General features: G+C 47.9%; 1 protein-coding gene across 8 annotated transcripts in view; it reads right to left on the bottom strand.

Moving 5' to 3' along the window:
- Positions 1-20,039, bottom strand: part of TANC2 (tetratricopeptide repeat, ankyrin repeat and coiled-coil containing 2) — a 247,627-nt gene that overhangs the window by 36,801 nt on the left and 190,787 nt on the right. For all 8 annotated transcript variants that reach the window (XM_055789873.1, XM_055789876.1, XM_055789878.1 and 5 more), the window contains 3 exons: positions 16,549-16,780; positions 13,238-13,404; positions 10,641-11,248 (listed from right to left, as the gene is read on the bottom strand). In XM_055789873.1, coding sequence (XP_055645848.1) covers positions 10,641-11,248; positions 13,238-13,404; positions 16,549-16,780 — 1,007 coding nt within the window. The remainder of the gene's footprint in view (positions 1-10,640; positions 11,249-13,237; positions 13,405-16,548; positions 16,781-20,039) is intronic.

Here is a 20,039-nt window from a genome sequence, read left to right as displayed (position 1 = left end):
CGCTAAGAGGTCAGTGGTGCGAGTTCATTGGGAGCCGTCAGCCCGTTTCTGTTCCCGGGAAAGCGATCCGGCCGGCTGCGGTGAGCCCGATCCCCCCGCCGCCGTCCTTCCCACCGCCGAAAAGGAGCAATACCAGCTGTTGGCTTGTTGATGGAGAACTCTGAAAATGTGTGGGAAGGCTCTGAATGGAGCCGTAAGTATATCAACCCTAAACATGAACTGAAGATCCAGAAACTTCTAACGTGCCTGTTCTTTGCAGCAAGAGGCAAAGAGCAGCTCCTGCCTGAGACATGAGCCCAGGTTCCCCAGTGAGCTTCCAAATCGCTCCTCAGCTGCCACTGGTAGGGCACGTACCTGCATTTAATCACATGCATGGCTCCGGCTGTTATGAATAAGGCATGTATGAACTTATTCCAGAATAAAGTACAGTATTCATGAGTAATACATTACCTCTGCAATGCTTCCCAGACCTTGGCTTTGGGCTTGTTGATAAATACTTGCAGTCACTTGTTCTGTCAACGTTAATTGCATGCTAAACCAGACTACAACAGAACAGGCTTTTTTTCTTTTTCTTTTTTTTTTTTTTTCCCCAATACAGCAGAGGATGGCAGTAATGATTTCTACATCAAGGAGCTCAGTAAAATGATTTGCTTTGAATTTCACCACTGCGGAGTTTCTCATCAGAATTTTTTCTATTTTTAATGTAAGATTTCTTTTTGTGAAAAATTAATAACGCTGCCCGCTCAATTCCAGCAGCTTTTGCCTGCTCTTGCAGGCTCCTGTAAGGAGCAGGGGTGCCTGCAGGGATGTGCACATACGTGTATGTATCAAGCCATGACAATGAATCTCCATCCTGCCAAGCCCCTGCACAGCACCAGGCGGTGCATGTAGCAAGGCTAACGTACGGGCAGGCTGTCGGTGGGCACAAGGGGGGATGCTGGACTCAGCGGAGCGGTCCCTACGCGTCGGCTCCCTTATTCACCTGAAGCAGAGGCACACAGAGCTCTGGCTGCAGAGCAAGGCGACGCAGGGAGTTGGTACCTCAGGCACATCCCTCATCCCTCGGGCCACGGATGGAAGGCGACAAGGTGTCACGAATGCGATACCAGAGTGACCAAAGAGCTGTGACGGAGCATGGGGAAACACGAAAGAAAATACTGAAAGCTCCCAGATCCGTGCTTCATCTATACTGTTCTATCCCTGAGGCAAAGCAAAAGAGATTTAAAAGGGTGTAAAATTACTCTGTGTTAAGGCATTGCACTACTGGAGTAAAAGGCAAAAAAAAAATGAGCGAGAATCAGTCCCATTTACTTCTGAACCTCCCAAAGTCCAGATTCCCTGATTTACACCCACATCTCCCTTCTCCCAGCTAACCCCATGAAACCATTCCAACATCCAGAGATTTGATGCCGTGCCCAGTGAATCTGCTCTTCCAAGGGACGCGTATTCATATTTCACTCAGCTCTGCCGAGTGCAATTTTATAACTTCAGCACAGGGAATCATGTCTGCTCTGACAAAGCCGGGAGCCTCCTTTGCAGGGTGCCTGTCCGGACGGCAGAAAGGCCAAGCTCAGCTCAGTGAGCTCCTCTTGAAATTTAATCACCAAAACTGATTTATTGATTTTTGTAACATAGCTTCCCTCTGATGTTATAATTGCGAATTAACTTGGAAGGAATTAACATTATACAAGAAAACTCAAACAAAAAAGGGAGCACTGCTAAGCACGTGATATTCTTTCCTACAGAATTAAAGACGGGTTTAATTTTTTGAGCTAACTGGGACAGTCAAGTTCAAAGCCAAGAAAAATCTTTCCACCCCTCCGGTCAGATCTCGTTGCATCCAGACAAGCTATGGAGCATGTGATGGAAAACCATCGCCTTGCCTAGAAGTAACGGAGGACACAGCAGCGGTGTGCTGCAATCCTGGCTGCTTTGGGGAACCACAGACACGCCTCCCGGTGGGACAAGGAACCTGTGCCAGCACGGCTGCTGCTTGCTTTCTTCACCCAACAGCTGTCTTAATGGAACGGACCCACACGTACTGTAATCACAGCTGTTCGTTACACAGAGCAACACCCAATGGTCTCAACCGTAAGTTAGAAACCCGCCGTTCTGGGCACCGACCGTGAGATTTCTAGACTAAAAGGGGCTATACATGATCAGCCAAGCTTCCTTTTTCATAGTGCAGATGAGAAGGCTCAAAATCAGCAGTGCAGCGGTCAGACCTACAAGCCAAGCGCGGTCCCGATGGGCTCCAGCCACGCCGCTGGCAGACACCTGCGCTGCAGACCCACGCGCCAAGCCCCGCTCCACTGAGGCAGGTCTCTTAGAAAGGCACCCGACTGGAATTTAAGATTTCAATCATGATGTTATTGTTGCCAAGCAGAAGTGCTAGACTGACTATTTCTGGTTTACAGGAGAGAAAGCGCTGCACAAAAAAATCCATATCCAGGCATCGTCCTTACTTTCGGCGCTTCGTTACCACTCCCCGCAGCCTCGTGCAGACTAAGCAGTAAAAGCAGCAAACCTGTGATGTGTGTAAAGGCGAGCTCAAGAACTGCACGAACCACTCTGTGAGCTCTTGAAAAGCAGAAATGGAATCACTTAACGGCATCTGGCCTATCCTTAAGAGCAATTTTAAATTAAGTAACAGCATCTTGGCGATGGAGGACTTCAAAGTTTCTGACATCTCATAAAATCAATAGGCTCGCTGGATGTTTCTTCATTGCTAGGGTGTGACTGAACACCAGTAAAACCAATACCATCTGCACAGCTCCAATCCTGCTTGCATCTAGAGGGATGTGCTCCAGGATCATGAGCTCCAAATGCTGCCGGCGCTGCCCTGCCCCTCGTCCTTGGCCCTCCAGCCTCCACGAGATGCAGCTCAGAGAGGACCAAACCGCAGTTAACAAGAACTCGAGCAATAAGAGATGCTTTTGAGCATTTGTGCTTAATGACTCCTAATTCTGAATGAGCTGGAAAGCTCCTTACCCCTCTTTGGTGGTATTAACGGCGCCCACAGCCGTATCCTTCAGGTAGAAAGTTTCTTCAAGTGACTCCCAGTGATGGAAGAGCCGTGACCTCACTGACGCAGCTCGGCTGAAACTGAGACTGTGCTGCAGCCCTGCTCGCAACCCCCATCTCATTACTTCTCAAGGCCACCTGTTAAAAATTCCATAGGTGCTAACCATGCTGCACCTGTATTTTATCAGGGATGGGGAGTGCATGCCCTGGCCTAGGTCACCCACGTGGCCTGGTGCGGAGGGTGGGTTTCTTGCCGTGTACCCGGGACACCAGCGTGGCAGCTGATCCCACGGAGCATCCACGCTACACGTCACACGCCACAGCGGCAGCCAGCACCGGGAACTGCCAAGAGAAGCAGCGAAGAGGACAACCAGACAGCTCCGATGGCACCCTTCAGATCTAAGGTAACAAAAGACACTTACAGCGATTTAAAAATACAGAACATAAAAGGAAGGATAAAGGGGAGAAAAAGAGCCTTCCTGAACGCTTACAGGCCCTGACTTAATGAGATTTAAAAAAACAGCTCGAGAGAGTAAAGACGCAATTCCCTTGTCTCTGTTCAGTTCATAAGGCTTTTCTGAAAATCTGCTGGTTGCCAGGAACAGATTACTTTATATTCAGAGAAAAGCAGCGTTGTCCAAGAGCAATGTGAAAAGACTGCTAGCGTATTTAATAAATATGTTGGATGGGTAAAATGACTAACACCGCCTTTCAGTAAGCTCTCCAGTGACTATGCAGTTAACACACGGAGAAGACCTCAAAACACCAGTGGTGGTAACACTTTCTGTTCTCGCTCGCCCTGACGTAATTCAAAATAAATGGGGTTACAGAAGAAGAGGGGCTGTGGTTTGGGAGTGTTTTACTGCTGCTCTGACCAGGAGTAAATGCCCATGTAAGCAGCAAGACGGAACACGAAGTCAGGGGCTGCTCTCTCCTGGATGGCTGGAAGTTGGCTTTGCTCTGTAAGTGGGTCTTAAGATTTGGGAAATGAAATAACAGGAAGAAATTCAGCAACACTTCTTTCTTCGGTCAGCACTGATAATGCCCCTGATTAACTCCACTTCCCTCTTCTCAGTGGCTCAGTGCCACAGAATGGATTATTCCGTGAATATTTTCTTCCACTGAGATGCAAAAAAGGTACGGCACACAGAAGTTTGCAGTCCAGAAGAAAAGATTTTATGAGGACAGTAACTCAAGGCACTAAATACACCCCAAAGCCGCTCTGCAGCCGAGTGCTTAGGTTGCATGTCTAACGAGCCAGTTAAATCTAGCTGCTCTAACGATGTCCTTTATGGTGGCAGCGACCACATCTGCTCTCCATCTCATCTGTCACAATTCACAGTCTGCCTCCCGCCCCTCCTCTGCCAACGGACCCTCAGCTGCACCCCTGCCCCAGTTTCAGAGGAAAAACCTGCAGCTCAGCCACCTCACCACGCTGCTGGGGACACAGCCACCGCACCAACCAGTTCAAGCCTCCCTCTCTTCTGTGGGCAGCCAGTCCCCAACCCCGTGCTCCACAAGCATTGCTTCTGATGCTTGGAGGAGTCCCCATAACAGCTACCCAACCTGCTACCAACAGCTTCAGTAATTTATTTTTTAGGTCTGTATTTCTGTATGAGACTAGCGTTAACATTTAGAGATGCCGGAGATGTGGATACTTGCATAAAGTAAGTTTCCCATATTCATTCTGTTGAGCTATTGCCCGTTCTTTTTATGTTTCAAAATGTACTAGGTTAGAAGTCATGGAAGCAGAAAACTTAATTCTGGAAGTCATACGGGAAGCCTGGAAGTTGGATACTCAGAGTCAGCACTCAATCAGGTCTCTCCCACTTGGTGAACAGATTGCGTTTGCCCCTCCAATTAACTAGAGAACATTATGATGGATTCATCTCCGCGATTCAAAAATATGGCACTCACGATGGTCCGCTTGAGGAGTAAATTAAAAGGGCAAGAAACATTGTACTGTTGTTCTTACGCTACAGGGATAGACGAAGCCCAGCCCCACACCACAGGCAAGGCACCGCTTCTAGCACGCTCCACGCTTCTGCCAGACGCAGAGCTGTGGAAACAGTCTTCAACCACCAGATCCCGTGGTGATTTGATAATTAATTACAGTAACTCAGCACAGGCCTTGCACAAGTGCAGATGAGCGGACAGCAGCTGGAGACAGCAAAGCAACAAATGACGATGTCTCCTCCTGGTTCTGCTGCTGCGCCAGGTGCCGGCGTGTCCCTGTACCTGGGGGCACCTGGAAAAGCCCAGTGTGAGCCACAGTACATGGAAAGCTGAAAGACCGGCACTCTGGAGCCATGAAAAACATGTTAAGAGAGGTAATTTCCACAGGAAAGCAATGGCAAATACTACTGGAAGCAGCAGCGCTCAGCTCCCTGCTGCACCTGGAGAGCTGGGCTTGCCATGGACCGCCAACTGCTTGTGAACATCGGATTATTTCATCCCCGTCCCCACAAGGGGCTAGTGGGCACTGCATTACTTTTCATTTTCTGCCTAAGTATATAAAGGATTCAAATAAATCGTAAACACCTTATTTTGCCTCGCCTTGAGTTCAAACAACACGTTTGCTTCGCTGAGTAAAATCCACTCCACACGAATGCAGAGAAAACACTGAAGACGTGGCCCAAATTTTGGTGAACACTCCATCATTTCAGCTAACAGTAAAGCAGAGCGTAATTTAAGAGCTTTTCAGAATCTTGGAACATAAGAGAGGAAGACGACTAATCCATGTGCTAGAACAACCGAGTGAGCTACGTATGGAGGAGCTAAGTGTGGATCATTTTGAAGAATCAGATGTGTAACGTAAGGACCCATCCTCCACTTAACGCTGTTTATTGTATCCCTGAATTTTTATAAATATAATTTTCACAGACTTCTTTTCCTCCAAACTTTCTAAATTAATTATCTTTTGACTGGGGATTGTTATTTGTGAATCAGATTAAACATTCCACCAAAATGAAAAAAAACCACCACCTGATTTTTTTCTAATGTATACGCTCTATCATTTTGCTGGGTAATATATAAAAACATTAATTTTGTGTAGGGAAAGTCTCCGCTTGCAGCATGCCTCCGAGAGAAAAAGGAAAATGCAAAATACCTCCACCGAATTGTATTCAAAGACAGCTCTGCTAGAAACCATGGCAACTGGGCGCGCTGGATTAGGGATGCATACTTGTGTTTGGATCCCTGCTGCATGCTAATCCACGCCGGGAGCCCTTCTCTGGGGACACGTTTGGTGTGCAGATCTGGAAGAGGAGGGAAGAGATGAGGAGATGCCCTCAACCTCAATGGTGGAGCCACCACTACCTCTCCCTTACTATTTTTTGGTGAGATCCCTGATTATTAGGTGTCTTCTCATGAAGTCCATGAGCAGGAGCTGCCTGATAAGGCTGCGGTGTCCCAAGGACAGTACTGCAGAGCAGCGATTCCTCACGCAGCATTTCCAAGCTTGGGTTGCAGAGCCGGGTCAGCCCAGCGGTGCCATCGCTGAACGAGGCGCCAACACCCTGATTTTCCGAGATGCCAGACACCTGTTGGTCTCTCTCCATACCTGAACACTCAAGCTTTCCTGGAAACCCAGCCACAGATGTCTGGGATTTCAGGATAACACCGCATCCGCAGCATCCACCAGAACAGCTTGGCATCTCTGCGCAGTGGAAACGTCCTGCGTGTGGCAGGGCATCCCTCCAAAGTTCTCTACCAAGGAGAGTCTCCTCCGTCATCCTGCCAGTGACTCCTGTCCTTGCTGCTTGTGCTCTTCCTACGGAAGGGGAGATACGAGCTGCTGTCCCCATCGGAGGGCAAGTCACAGTGAGCGCAGCTAGCCACACAGCTGCACAGCAGCGAGGAGCCACAAGCAGCTCAGAGCCTCCTCTGTGTCAACGAACAGTGGTGAAGATCTAAATGCTTTGTTTCACTCAGGTGGCCCACATGCTGGAAGTTCCCCGAGCAGCGCAAAGAGCCTGCTCCTACCCGGCTCCAGGCTGAGTGGTGACCACAGGGACATGCCACCAGCACGCAACAGCCGTGTGCAGGCAACAGCACTGAGGGCATCTTCCTCCTCCCTCAGCTTTCCTGGACAAGAAAAGAAAATTTGTGAATCCACCTCAAAACTCTGCATACTGGTTAGAAGAGTAGCCTGGACAGGTTCAACTCGTCCATGTTATTTGTCAGTACCGGAGACATCTCCTGGTGAGCCCATCACCCCGAGCTCCTTCATAAATCAACAGAAGGAGATGCTTCCCAGGCGCTCTTTGTCTGACCTATTTTAGCCTTTTAGCTCATGATGAAATGAATTATTCTTATTTCTCTCCTCTTGACTATAAAGCAAGTCTAGACAAGTAACTCAGATGCTGGTACTTAAAACTGGATAGAGTAATTTCACTTCTGGGGTCCATATCTGACTACAGATCTCTTATTGCCTTGCCAGGGCAAATCACTTCACTTCTGTCTCTCTCACAGTCTCTTCATCAGCAACGCACGGATAAAACATTTTATTAGCATCATAAAATCATGGAAAATAATTGCATGGAAGTTTCTGATTAAGTCTAGGCAGAAAATGGCACAGCATTATGGCCGAATTTAGGTTAAGAAATACAAGTGTAAGAGCGAACATACAATAATGACCACTTTCTCCATGCAGCAGTCACAAAGGATTGGGTCTTTCCCTAAAATGTTTTATGTTAGTTGTCAACTAAGATGCTTGGTTAACAGTGCTACATTGACAGGCTGGGGAAGTCATTACTGCAATGCTGGTTAAATGCTCTGACAAATGCTTTTTTTGGTGCCCTGTTATTAAACAGCAGCGGATGCTGGGGGGTTCCCCTGCGGGGGAGCCTGCAGCGACAGCGTTCCCCTTCGATGCCAATTAGCCTTTGCTTTGGGCAGCAAACGCACAGTGAGTGTTCCAAGAAGAGGGTTAGCATCTCAAGAGGCTAATGCAAACACCTGGAGGATGGAAACCTGCTGTTTATTGTAAAAGCAGAGAAAAGTGTGTTAATTTCTGGATGTTACGTTCTTCCTCTCCCCTCTTTTCCACGATTCCAAGAACATGGGAACTCACTCATTAACGAAATGAGGCTGATTGCCCCAGCTGCAGTGCCAGGGACATGAGGCCCATTATCCCCATTTGCTTCGTAACATCCTCACACCTGGACACTCTGTCAGGGTAAGTCAATTAAAAGCAGCTTCACAAACCCACATTTCACTTCAAAGCTCTTCTCCTGGGGAAAAAAACCAGCCTCAGCAACCTGACTCTTTCTGTATCGACATGGCAAGGTCAGAAAGCCTCACGTTAATGGCACATTTCTGCAACGCCGTACAATGAACCTGAGGAGCGGTCCCTGCAGCTGGCACGTCTTCTCAATTCCCAAGCGAGCAGAAAGAAACCAAACTGGCTGCCAATAACCCGGGCGCAGGCGAATTTCCATAGGCTACTCCTGTGAGCTCCGTCGGTGGCAAGCTGGTCTTCTTTTAGAAGAAATAAAATTTAAAAATTGTTACTTAATCATTGCTAAGGGTTAAGCATGCTCTGAGCTCAACATCTCAGTATCAGCTCTTCCCTCAGAGCTGGACAGGAGGATTTTGAGGAGCGCAACAGCTGAATCTCAGGGGTCTTCTCTATTAATCACCAAACGTATCCTCTTTCATTATCTACCATCAGAGTATAATGCAATTAGTGCACATTATACATTAGAGATACTTATTAGTCCTCCAGTATGTACGGACTTGCACCCAGGGCAGCGGGAGCCCGTTACATGCCCTGTAACTGCTTTTTCGCTCCGCAGGGATCCCTGCCCGCAGAGCATCGCTCCCTGTGCACCTTACAGTGACCGCTAATTTATCCTGTGGAACGGCACAGGCGGGATGAAAAGTGATGCCTGGAAGTCTCCGGAATGGTGTTGAGGGCAGCGCGGCGTGTTTGTGATGCTCCCGAAAGGCAGAGCCCCCCCCCCCCCCCCCCCCCCCCCCGCTGGTGACGGGTGGAGCAGACATGGGTTGACCTGGCCTCCGTGGTACAACTGCAGGTGGCGGTTCCAGCGTGGAACCACCCAAAACGCCGCACGTTTGGGTCTCCTTTGGCATTCTGAGCGTGCCCTTACCATCGCTGTGAGAAGGAAGAGGAGTGTTTCTGGACCCAGAGGACCACAGCCGCATGCACTGCTGCCCCAGGCAGCACCAGCACCTGCGGGGAGCCTCACCCACCAGGTAAGCATTCCGCACCCCAATTCTGCTTTCACGGTAACGGTGGAGAGTGGTGGTCTTCCCGAGTTGCTTTCATTATGATTCGTTATGGCAAGCATTGTGTGATGAGCGATAATTGCTGGGCACGCTGGCTGCCATCCCCTGGCCCAGGTGTTGGCAGGCTCAGGCCAGCCAAAACCAGTAGCACCACTGGGAGCGACTGGGAGGGAGAAAGCTCTCAGCTCCACAGGCCTAAGTGCCGCACAGGCAGTGAGAACAGGGTGGAAAAGCATAAAGGCAGTGAGAGCGCGTGACGACTCGGAGGAAGGGTATTAAATCCCTGACACCGGCATCGAGACGCCTGCTGCGGTGGGACGCACTGCGAAGGGTTCGCTCGACAGGGCTGTTGTGCGGGACCCACTGAACAGAGAAGGTGCCCGTTGCGAGGAGCTATACGGTATTTTTCTGCTGCAGCCTGTTTACCGTAAAATTTCAAGTGGTAAATTACTCTGACGGCGTGAACAGCAATAGCTGCTTTAATCAGCCAGGTGGCCACGCACTCCCAGCAAACACCATCTTACTTTCTTCAGCCTGACACTGGGGTCTGGGAGATGCATTGACTCGGCCTTGAATCCCTGTGTCTCCCTGATTTTTATAATCATATTTTAAGAAACAGGCAGACAAAATGGAGCAAAGCTTACGAGCATAAACTACTAGAGTTACAGCCGGAGTGTCTGTTTCCACTCTTCAGTAGAAACAAAGATAACGCTGTTAATAGTCACCATTGGGTTTAGAGAATATAAATCTAACTGTGATTAAATTCTGTTCCCTGTGAGCTAAACCAGGGAGTCAGCTGCTATCAGGACGGAGATTACAGATGCATTTACAGTCCAAAATCACTACAGCCTGATTCTGTTCCTTATTTGTTTCCAAAAAACCCCATTTTGTAGGACTACAAGGACACTACTTCAAAAAGAAGCCGACTGCAAAAGACATACCCACACTGCTCATCTTTCATCCCCTTACCCTCCACTTCCCACGGCTGCGATGCCTTTGGAGACAGGGAGGGCGATTCCCCGCCTCCAGACGGAGCTGGCAGGAGCAACCTGCCGAAGGGCAGACACCGCTGGTGACGTCCACACGGGAGCCAGCACCCTGGGGCTGCCTGCCCAACACCTCGTCTCACTCTGATGATGACCATTAGGTTTGCCGGGTCGGTCATGTGCCCAGCACGTGCTTATGTCTTTCCATGAACAACATAAAGATCTAAGGTGACTAGTACAGCCGCAGGGATCTACAGTGTGGGCAGACCCACGTCAGGCAGCCGCATCCATGGGCAAGCTTGTAATGAAATGGAATGATTCAGGTTAACAGCACGAGATGACCGCATCTGTGAGCTCTGATTTCTCATGTTTCCTTACCTCGGATCACAAAGAAACTTGGTCTTTTCACCTTCTTCTCTCCAAATAAGCCATTCTCGGAAAGAGGGATGAACAAACATTCGTGTCATATCTCTACGTTTGATAAGAAACATAGAAAGGTTCTCCATCCTCTGCTGAAAGTCATCCCACTCCAAAGTGCCCTCAATGTTACCTGCATTAATGGCCTGAAAAATATGTTCATCTGTTAGTGGATGCAGCGATGCCACTGCTACATTCAAGAGAGGCATCACCCGATCAAAGGAAGACTGCGTTGGGAACTTCATATTGCACTGCAGCAGGTAAACTTCAGACAGAGACACTGGCACTACTTTGTAGCTGGAGCTTTTTAGGACTAGGTATCCTTTCTCTATGAGATCAAAAGTGAGTTTTAGGTACAGATAGGACCCTTGGCTCAAGGTCTTGAGGTGAGAACTGAGTTTGCCAAATGTAGTGTTGTCCATTTTGCCGTTAAGCGAGATGTTGTTCTGGATCTCCGAGCTGCTGTGTATCCGATGAAGGATATACGCCTGCAGGTCCTGGTCTATGGCTTCGTTCTCCTCCAGTCTATCCAAAAATATTCTGTGGAAGGGCAACAGCTTAATTATTTCCTACAAAGAAAGAAAGAAAAAAAAAAAGGATACTCATGCTGGCAGTGTTTATTATTCATTAAGTAAACTTAATTCATATTACAATAGCACCTTTGAGACTCCTTTAAGACCTCTTCCATCAGGGCAAGCACACAAGATGGCAGTTTGTGCCCTCAGGACCTCACAATCTCATCTATAATCAAGTAGGTTGTGTGTGAAACATGACTGAAATAAAAATGCGGGGCTGCTGTTCCTAACACCGTGGGAAGGGCTGGCGAATTCACGCAGAGCGGAGCCCTTGTTACCCCTGCCCCATCCCCAGCATGCACCGACACGGTGTCCCTCCTGCCCCCCCGCCGGGGGCAGAGGACAACCAGGCGACAGATCCGGGGCCAGCAGCACTTTTGCTGCAGCCAAGCCCGAGCCACACGCCGGGAGCGCGCCCCAGCACCGCGCAGCCGCCAGCACCGGGAACCACGGGAACGCCGGGTGGAGCAGAGCATCCCGCAGCGCCAAGTACGCAGGTCTGGGTGCTGCAGGACACCGCGGCCGGGGCTCCCCTGGCTGCCGAGCTCACGGGTGAGGCTCATGCAACGTAACCCAAGGATCACCAAAGGCCTTTCTTCTCGTGGCACGGGCTCCCGGTCACTGCTGAGGAGAGGAGAAAGGATGCAATGGAGCTGGACACGGCAGAGTCAGGAGAAGCCGTCAACTCTCTAATAAAATCACGAGGGTGAGCACGGTGCAAAACTACAGCTTGCAGTGAGGACTGAAGGGCTGCAAGTGCCCTAATTAAACAATTCAAGCCACAGAGATGCAATTTACCTGCCATTAAGAAAGATTTCTTCCAAACAATGTTTAATATACTCCATTTACTGAGCAGAAAAAGAACTCCAGCACCAAAGAGCAGCGAGCCCCTGCTCTCCTGGTGCCACTGCTGCTCCCGGCCATGACGGCAGCGTGCAGCCGGGTGCTGGGATGGGGCTGGGACCAGCACCCTGCTCCCCGCCAGCACCACCACACCGAACCAGCCTGTGCATCTCAGTGAACATCAGCAAATCTCAGTAAAGCTGCATAACGGTGCTTGGCGAAAACAAACTCCACAGCTCTGTGCTAATGAAAAAACAGCTAATAATGAAAAAACGAGAACCAAAGAGCTGCAGGCACGTCCCCCTGCCCGGAGCAGCTGGGCCGGCTGAAGAGCAGCTCTGAGCTGGCTCCCGAACGTGTGTCCCGTCCCACTGACGTCTGTCTCCTCCGGGCTCCTGGCTCTGATGCTCAGTGGGAATGTTCCCAAGTGATGCTACGAAGCAACCAGCGCTACTTGGCAACCGCTGAGAGAGCAGACCTGTCCTAACGGGGTCACTGCGTGTGCTTCCCCGGAGCTTCATTCGGATGAGCAGCTGAGCCAAAAAACTACAGTCAGCTTAATCCTTATGCCAAGGGAGGTGTGATGAGTAGCTAAGGACAGGCTGAAGGTACAAACCTGCCCAGATGCAAATTAAAATAAAAATACGTAAGAATAACTCAAGCAACATTTGGCTCAGAGCTCCAGCACCTGCTCGAGACAGTTTTCTTTGAGCTGAAGAATGTCCTGGCCCGACACCGACTCCTCCAGAGCCAAACGATCCCCCCCTTGTGCTCCGGGTCACGCAGAAGGGCTACGAAGACACAAATTCCTCTGCCCTTCCCCAGGGAGGATGGGATGTCCTTGAGCGGCGCAGGCTGACAGGCGTCGGGCCCTACGCTCCTACCATGCTCGGCAAGTAAACAGCCTGTTGGCAAATGATCTAAACTATCTGCTGATGAACATTTATTGACAGGAACAAGCGATGCTGGATTAGATCCATTGAAAGCTGTAGAGCGAGTCTGGGGACACAAATGTAAATCCAAGTACAAAAAAGCTAACAGGGAAACCTGGAATAAAGGGTCTTAGGCAAATCCAGGTATCCACAGAGATCTTCTTTACCAAAGCCCACCATGGCAATAACATGGTTTATCACAGCGTACCTGTAGACTCGTCCTGACTGTCACGACCAGCTTCAGCCAGGAAGGGAATTTTCCAATCATTTTGCTCAGGAATGAAACTATGGTGTCTCCATAATCTGGCTTGTGAAATTCAGCCTCATTTAAACCATCGATTAGTATAATGAAATCTTCATCAGGGATCTTCCTCTCTGAGAGAAAGAGAAGAAGCATTTATTTGAAAGGCCAGACAGATGACTGTAACGTGCTGCAAAACTCGCTAGTGTTTTAAAGCACCGCCAGATATTGCTAAAGAGGAAAAAAGACACAGTAGCAGTGCTCTTCTCGTGATACCTTCATTGCGTATACACACGGAAGTAGGCTCACACACACACAGTTTCAATTCTTATAAAATACATATTTTAGTTACAACGCACTCAGCTGTGATATCCCACAGATCACACAGCTAAACGTATTTTCAAAAATTACCTCTCCCACAAAGTCCAGTGTTCGATGATGTGAATCAGTAGCTTTCTGGTCAGTTTTCTGAACACCTTATCAGCAGCTCTCTATAGTTTGAGTATTACACTCTCACCCTGTCTTAAGTCAGCCTGTCTTAACTGTGCAACTGCTAAATGAAGGTTCACCAAGTCACCTCCCCAGCGCCTCTAGATCCTTCCAATGTTGGCATCTGCACTTTGGGCACTGGCTTCTGGATCAACTTAAGGTCTGGGCAATCGTTTTGAAACAAAGCCGAGCCTGATTCACAGGTGAAACAATTATCCGAGGAGAGTAAACCATCAGCTTGCACGTGGGGGAAGGTCACTCAGTGTTTTGGAGGTTCCATCCTCTGCTCAGCAAAGACTGTTCAAACCGACTCTGAACTTCCAGTACAGCGCAGGAGTCTGGTCACAAGCCTGCAGCCAAAGCCTCTTCTATAAATGAGTTGGGGGGAATAAAAATGTTCTACAAAAAGCAAATCTCAGAGGTTTCAGACAGGATCCTTCTGCTGCTGGTGAACACGGTAACCAGCTGATGTAGGCAATGAGGTCAGTGCTTCCACAGCGGGTCCTGAGAGCTGAGTACAGCTTTGTAACTAATGATACAGACTCTTTTGGACTTGCATCTTAAGCTCAAGTGCTACCTTCTCAGAGGTAATCTTGCCTAATAAAGTAAAAAATGGGTGGGAAATGGGACATCTGAGCCTACTGTGGCACATGCTATTAACACATACTACAGACTGAGCTGTACAAAGTTTACTCTTCTTTGTAATTCACTGTGGATTAATCCTGCTATCAGCAAGCTCAGCATTCCCAGCAGCCGGTGAGCTTTCCTCTTTGACTTTAAATTGCATCAGGAAATTTTCTATAAAAACCCAGCACAAGATGTTCATCGATGACATGAGCCATCTCTGTAGTGTTCCAGGGAGAACAGAAATGCATAAACACCTTGCGCCAGGCACTGCTGAGCATCTTGTCCTTGCCTTACATTACCAAGTTGCATTTATTTCCTAACACACTATTAATATCCATATGAAAAATGTGTATTTTGAATTTAAATTACCATAGATCCTTTTTCAGTTAACTTTTCAGTAAGATTACTGGGTGTATTAAAAAATACTCTCTGAAATCTGGGACTGAATATAGTGCCTGAGTTTTATACCCACATCTCATGTTTCTTATAAAGCCTAAGGGAGAGGGGAGAAAGCAGGGGAAGAATCAGAACTTTGTTCTCCTATATATTATTTAGATTCCTTGAGATTCAAAAAAAATTTATTTGAGAAACATGAATCTAACTTTCTCAGTGACTTTCACCATTAACGGCTGTGCAATAATTTTGTCCCAGTAGCATTAAAGCTTCAACAGCACCTTGTAAAAGACCTGCTGATATATTTACAGAGTCTTAAATGTTATACATTTTAAAACCAATTTCCAGACACTGTTCATTTTGTTACAAAACACTTGGTGCAAATTAGCTTGCCAGCACTCTCCATCAGCAAGGCTGGAAGATGGGAGTCCTGATCATTGGCTCCATTGGAGCTGTATTGAGTGCAGAACCCAAGAGAAAAAAAAGCAAGCTTTTATATAAAATTTTTCCACCCTGCAGAATTTGGGACCAGATGGGGGTCAACCTCTTTGGCAAGAAAAATAAGCATCCTCTGAAATGCTCTGAATTCAAGAGCTGGAATACCTCCCAAGGAGTTACTGTAATAACCAGGAATTATTTTCCTTTAGAGCAATTTAGAGCAGTGGTTCCTAAATGTATCTTTTGGGGTTGTTTTTTTTGTTTGTTTGTTTTGGTTTTGGTTGGGTTTTTTTTGTTGTGGGTTTTTTTGGGGTTTTTTTTTGGCCAGGATTGTTGGTAGGGAAGAGTAGCCACATTACTCCTACAGTGACATTTCTCCATGCCAGGAAAATCAACTGCTGTTGAGCTGTGCTGGCTCCATGTGTGCCTTGTGCCTGGCGGAACCACGCGTGTTGGCCCCAAATGCTGCTGCTCACGGTTTGGCCGCCGTGTTTTGAAAAGCTGATGGGAATAACGAGGCTTTGAATCTGGGAAAAGCTGCATCTATTTCACATTGGCTCCTACATGGCGATATGTAGGGTGGGAACGGAAAATTATCTGGACTATTTTTGCAGCCAACTTGCAGCACGCCACTTTAATAAACATTGTTTTGCAGGACAACAGAGTCCTGAACTCTGCAACGCTCTGCCAGTTCTCATGGCAATGAGCGAAGAGCTGAAATTCAGCGATTGTCACCACAGATCAGTTCTATCTTGCAGAGGAAAGAAAGAAAAGGAGACAAAACCAACGCTGCGTCAGAAAAAGCTCTGAAGTCTCATCAGGACAAAGCTTGTTACCAGTTCCCCTCGAAGCCTCACACGGGGTGTCTGTAGATTTTTATAGTGTCAGCCCTTTTGGTGAGAGCTTCAAATTCTCAGAAACTGAATAATGGCAGGGAAAGGGAAAAACGTTCACCCCCTAAACAAATAAATCAGGACAGAGCCGCGCATGGAAATTGCTGCTTGTTTTCACCCTCAACACTGAGGCCAGGCTTGGAACGGGGAATAAAGCAAGAGAAGAGGGAGCCATGCACAGCTGTGGGCATTGCTCCACCTCCAGCCCCCAACGGGAGGAGCTGGACGGTTAATCCTGCACTTCCAAACAAGCACAATGGCACGTTCTCAGCATCCCCCCATCCCACCTCTTGCCTGCAGCCCCTGAGATGCCACGCAGGAGGATTCACCTACCGCTTCGCTTAAAGAAAGGCTCAGATGCCACCAAGCAGCATTTTTTTTTAAATAATAATTGCAAAGCGGTGCACAGGGCGAGCGCAGGGAGCGTCATGACCGTACCTTTGTGCAGGTTCTCCAGGGGCTCCAGGACCCCCCTGCGAAAGGAGGCCATGGGGTCCTGCACGCAGGAGCGCAGGCTGAGCATGCTCTGCAGGTGGGGCTCCCGCAGCAGCTGCTCCCGGTAGGCGACGAACTGCGGCGAGCGGCAGAGCAGGGCGGCCACGTTGTGCACGAACTCCGGCACCAGGCAGGTGTACGCGTTGTCGGCTTGGCAGTAGTGGTAAGCAACAACCTAGCACAGAGGAGAAGGACAAAAAAACCACATCTTCGTCAGACGCCAGTCGCAAGTTGTTGAAAGCAGCGCGTTGCGTTCGGTGAGTTCGATGCCTTCTGGCAGGCGAAGTCTTTAAGAGTACCGAGCGTTAACCACCCGTGACAAGAATCCAGACGAATCAGTTGGTAAAAACAGGCACTGATCCTGAAAAATGACTGGACCTGCCACTTGAGGAATAAATGAAATTAAGCCGTAGCTGCTTGCAGAGACGGAGAGTGACAGTAACTGACATATCCGAAGCGCTGCACTGAGCAGGGAGCAACAGGACTGTGCTCCAAGCTCCGCTTAAGGACTCGACATCAGTAATGACTTGTGATTGTTTTCTTGAACTTATTTTTTATTTGCTGTTTTCAAACGTCAAGCCTGGCAGAAGCAGGCAGCAAGCACTAGCTGCGCACCTTACAGCAAGGTAGCACCTGCCAATGACAGATGCCCGTGAACTGGGGGGAATGTCAGGCTTACTATACATTACTCATCCACTGTAATCGCATTCTTCATTCAGAAAATTAATTAAATTATTAAAAAAAAAAAAAGGGAAAAAAAAAGGAAAATTTCCTCTTTTCCCAGGTCATCTGGTCTTCCCAGCTCTTCAGACTCTGCTAGAACCCACTAAATTCTGCCCATGTATTAAAATCAGCAGAAAACCAGTGCTATCTCCTCAGTCCAATCTGCCAACCTTCCTGTTTTCTCCCGCAATATCAAACCAGGCTCACCAAAACCCCGCTCTGCTTGTATAGCACCGGGCAGGCTGCACAGCACCACCAGCGCCCGGCTCCTGCTCCCTGGCATCAGCGCCCTCGCAGAATTGCTGCCCGCCTGGTGCCAGCCTCTGCCAGGTCAGCAAGCTTTTCTCCAGCTCCCATTCACTGGGTTTGTTTTTTAAGTGTCGCTGACGGTATCCAAAAATATCCCAGCAAAGCAGGTGGGATCAGTTTTGTACCAAAATGCCCGCTGCCCGGGAGCACTGTACGTAAATACTGCAAAATAAACTGAATTTCTAAACGTGGGAAGGACAACGTAACTGAGGACACTGCGCACACGAGATCGCCGTGGCCCCTCCGGGGGCCGTGTCAGCTCGGATGAAAGGTGGCCTGTGGCCGTGGTTAGGGGCTGCTGGCCCTCCACCTGCAGTGACCAGCCCTGGCTGGCAGCCAGCTCCAAGGGATGGGATGGTGCATCCCACCAGGGATGGTACCAAGAAACAAAAACATCAGGCTGGGGGGTCCTCACACATTGGTGGCTCAGCACTGGCTTTTAATTTTAAATAGAATCATATGTAATTACCAGTGGGGTATAATGCAATGATTTCCTCTAACAGCCAAAACGAGCTGTGATGCATACAGCGATGATAACGCCAGGTTGTTATTTCAAGCATCAAGCCCTAATACATGTGCTTAAGCTTTAATGGTTACCTCCCAATTCCTAACAAAATTTTTCCTATCAGCCAGTTAAAATATAATTTATTGCCTTAGAGAACAGCACCAGGTAAGGTAATAATAAAGGCACTGATTTCTTTCCAACAATCCTATTTATATGGGGATTATAACTTGTGGATTCCACAGTCTAAAGTCCTTAAGCAGCTGTCCCTTGATACCGTGTTCCCAGTAACAGGAATCAAGTTGCTGTGTGCGGAGCTCTTATTTCCCACACAATAGGTGTGCAGGCACACAAATAAAAGTCAGTTTTTAATGAGAGGCCAATTAACTTCTCCCAGGAACCTAATGGAAGTGATGGAAGACGGACACAGCTTGTACCCATGATAGGAATGGTCACTGCTAGACACCGGGACATACTTACAGTTACAACTCAATTAATTTAAGCCCCTTCACATACATTCTTGATCCTTATACTGGGTTTACTGGTATACTGACTAAGCCTTAGGCAGTGAGATAATGCAATGCTCAATAGGGGGATCTGAAGCTAAACCAGTAAGCAATGAAGATTTTGCAAAGGCAACCGAAGGGAAGACATGATGATGTTCTCAGAAAAACAACTGTGCCAAAATTTCATCTTGATGTTATTTATTCTCCGTGACATTTTCTCTATCTTCAAATCAAAGAGAAGCTGCCAAGAGCCAGGGCTGCAAGCGGAGCCGGGTGCTAGAAACCAGGCTCCTCGCTTACACAACCAGGGCTGGGTGGGAAACGCTTTTCTCATCTTGTAAAACTTGTCAAGGTTTCCAAGCATTTCCCTGTTCCACCCTCGGGAATGAGAGCGGGGTTAGTGCAGGATGCGAATGGAAGAGGCTTCAGGACAACCTCTCGTCCCCCGACCAGGCCAACCCCTGTTCTTTCTCCCTCTGTATAGGTGAGCACCTTTAATGCCTGGCCACTGATGCTCTGGGGAAGGTCTCTCTCCAATTATTTTACTTTACATACTTTAGTAAGTGCTCGAGTATCCAGGTAGAGTGATGGATTACCATCTCCACTGCTCAGAATTCTCTTCTGAGACGTGGGAGACCATGCCCCCACCTTGAGCTGCATCTGAAATGATCACTCAGTACACTGGTTGTAATTCTCGGGGGTTATTAGTCTCTTCTCCTTTTGCTCAACTGGACAAGCCAAGAAGTACACCCAAGACTTAAAAAAAAAAAAAAAAAAAAAAAATTTGTATAGCCTGGAAACGAGCTTTTCATTGAAGAAGGTGCTCTCAATAAAAGCTTCATTTTCCATAAACTGAACTACTCTGATTGAAAAAAACTGCTTCAAAACTTCCAACCATCTCTCATCATAAACAAAATCCTTGAATTAAACATTTAATTTTATCTAGAAACTGTGTTACAATATATGAAACCACCAGGGAACAGCAGACTCAACCAAAGGTATGGGCATGTCTGGACACTGTGACCAGCAAACAATTTATTTTTGTCTGACACAATTTAAAGCATAATTTTTCTAACCATAGTTTCAATTTGAACTTTGTAATCACATAGCACTAAACCCTATAAACACTAAATTGGACCTCCAAAACTTTTAAATCTTTATTTTAGCCATCAGGTTTGTCAAATGATGTTTACAAGGCTGGAAGGTAAAAAAATCCTGGCCCGAAATTTTGATTAAATTTAAATCGCCAGATTGCAAACAAAGTCTATAAGCAACCCCAATGCAAGAGAAGAGGATTACAAGAAAGGATGTGGAAAGGAACACCTAGATCAAGGGAAGCGTTCGAAATACATTTGTCATTTTTGTAAGGGCCGAGAACGCAGTGTCGACAAGTC

Source organism: Falco peregrinus, chromosome 18 (genome assembly GCF_023634155.1).
Source record: "Falco peregrinus isolate bFalPer1 chromosome 18, bFalPer1.pri, whole genome shotgun sequence".
Classification (NCBI taxonomy): Eukaryota; Metazoa; Chordata; class Aves; order Falconiformes; family Falconidae; genus Falco; species Falco peregrinus.
The sequence above is the reverse complement of the archived record's forward strand: the minus strand, read 5'-3'. Positions and strand labels throughout refer to the sequence as shown.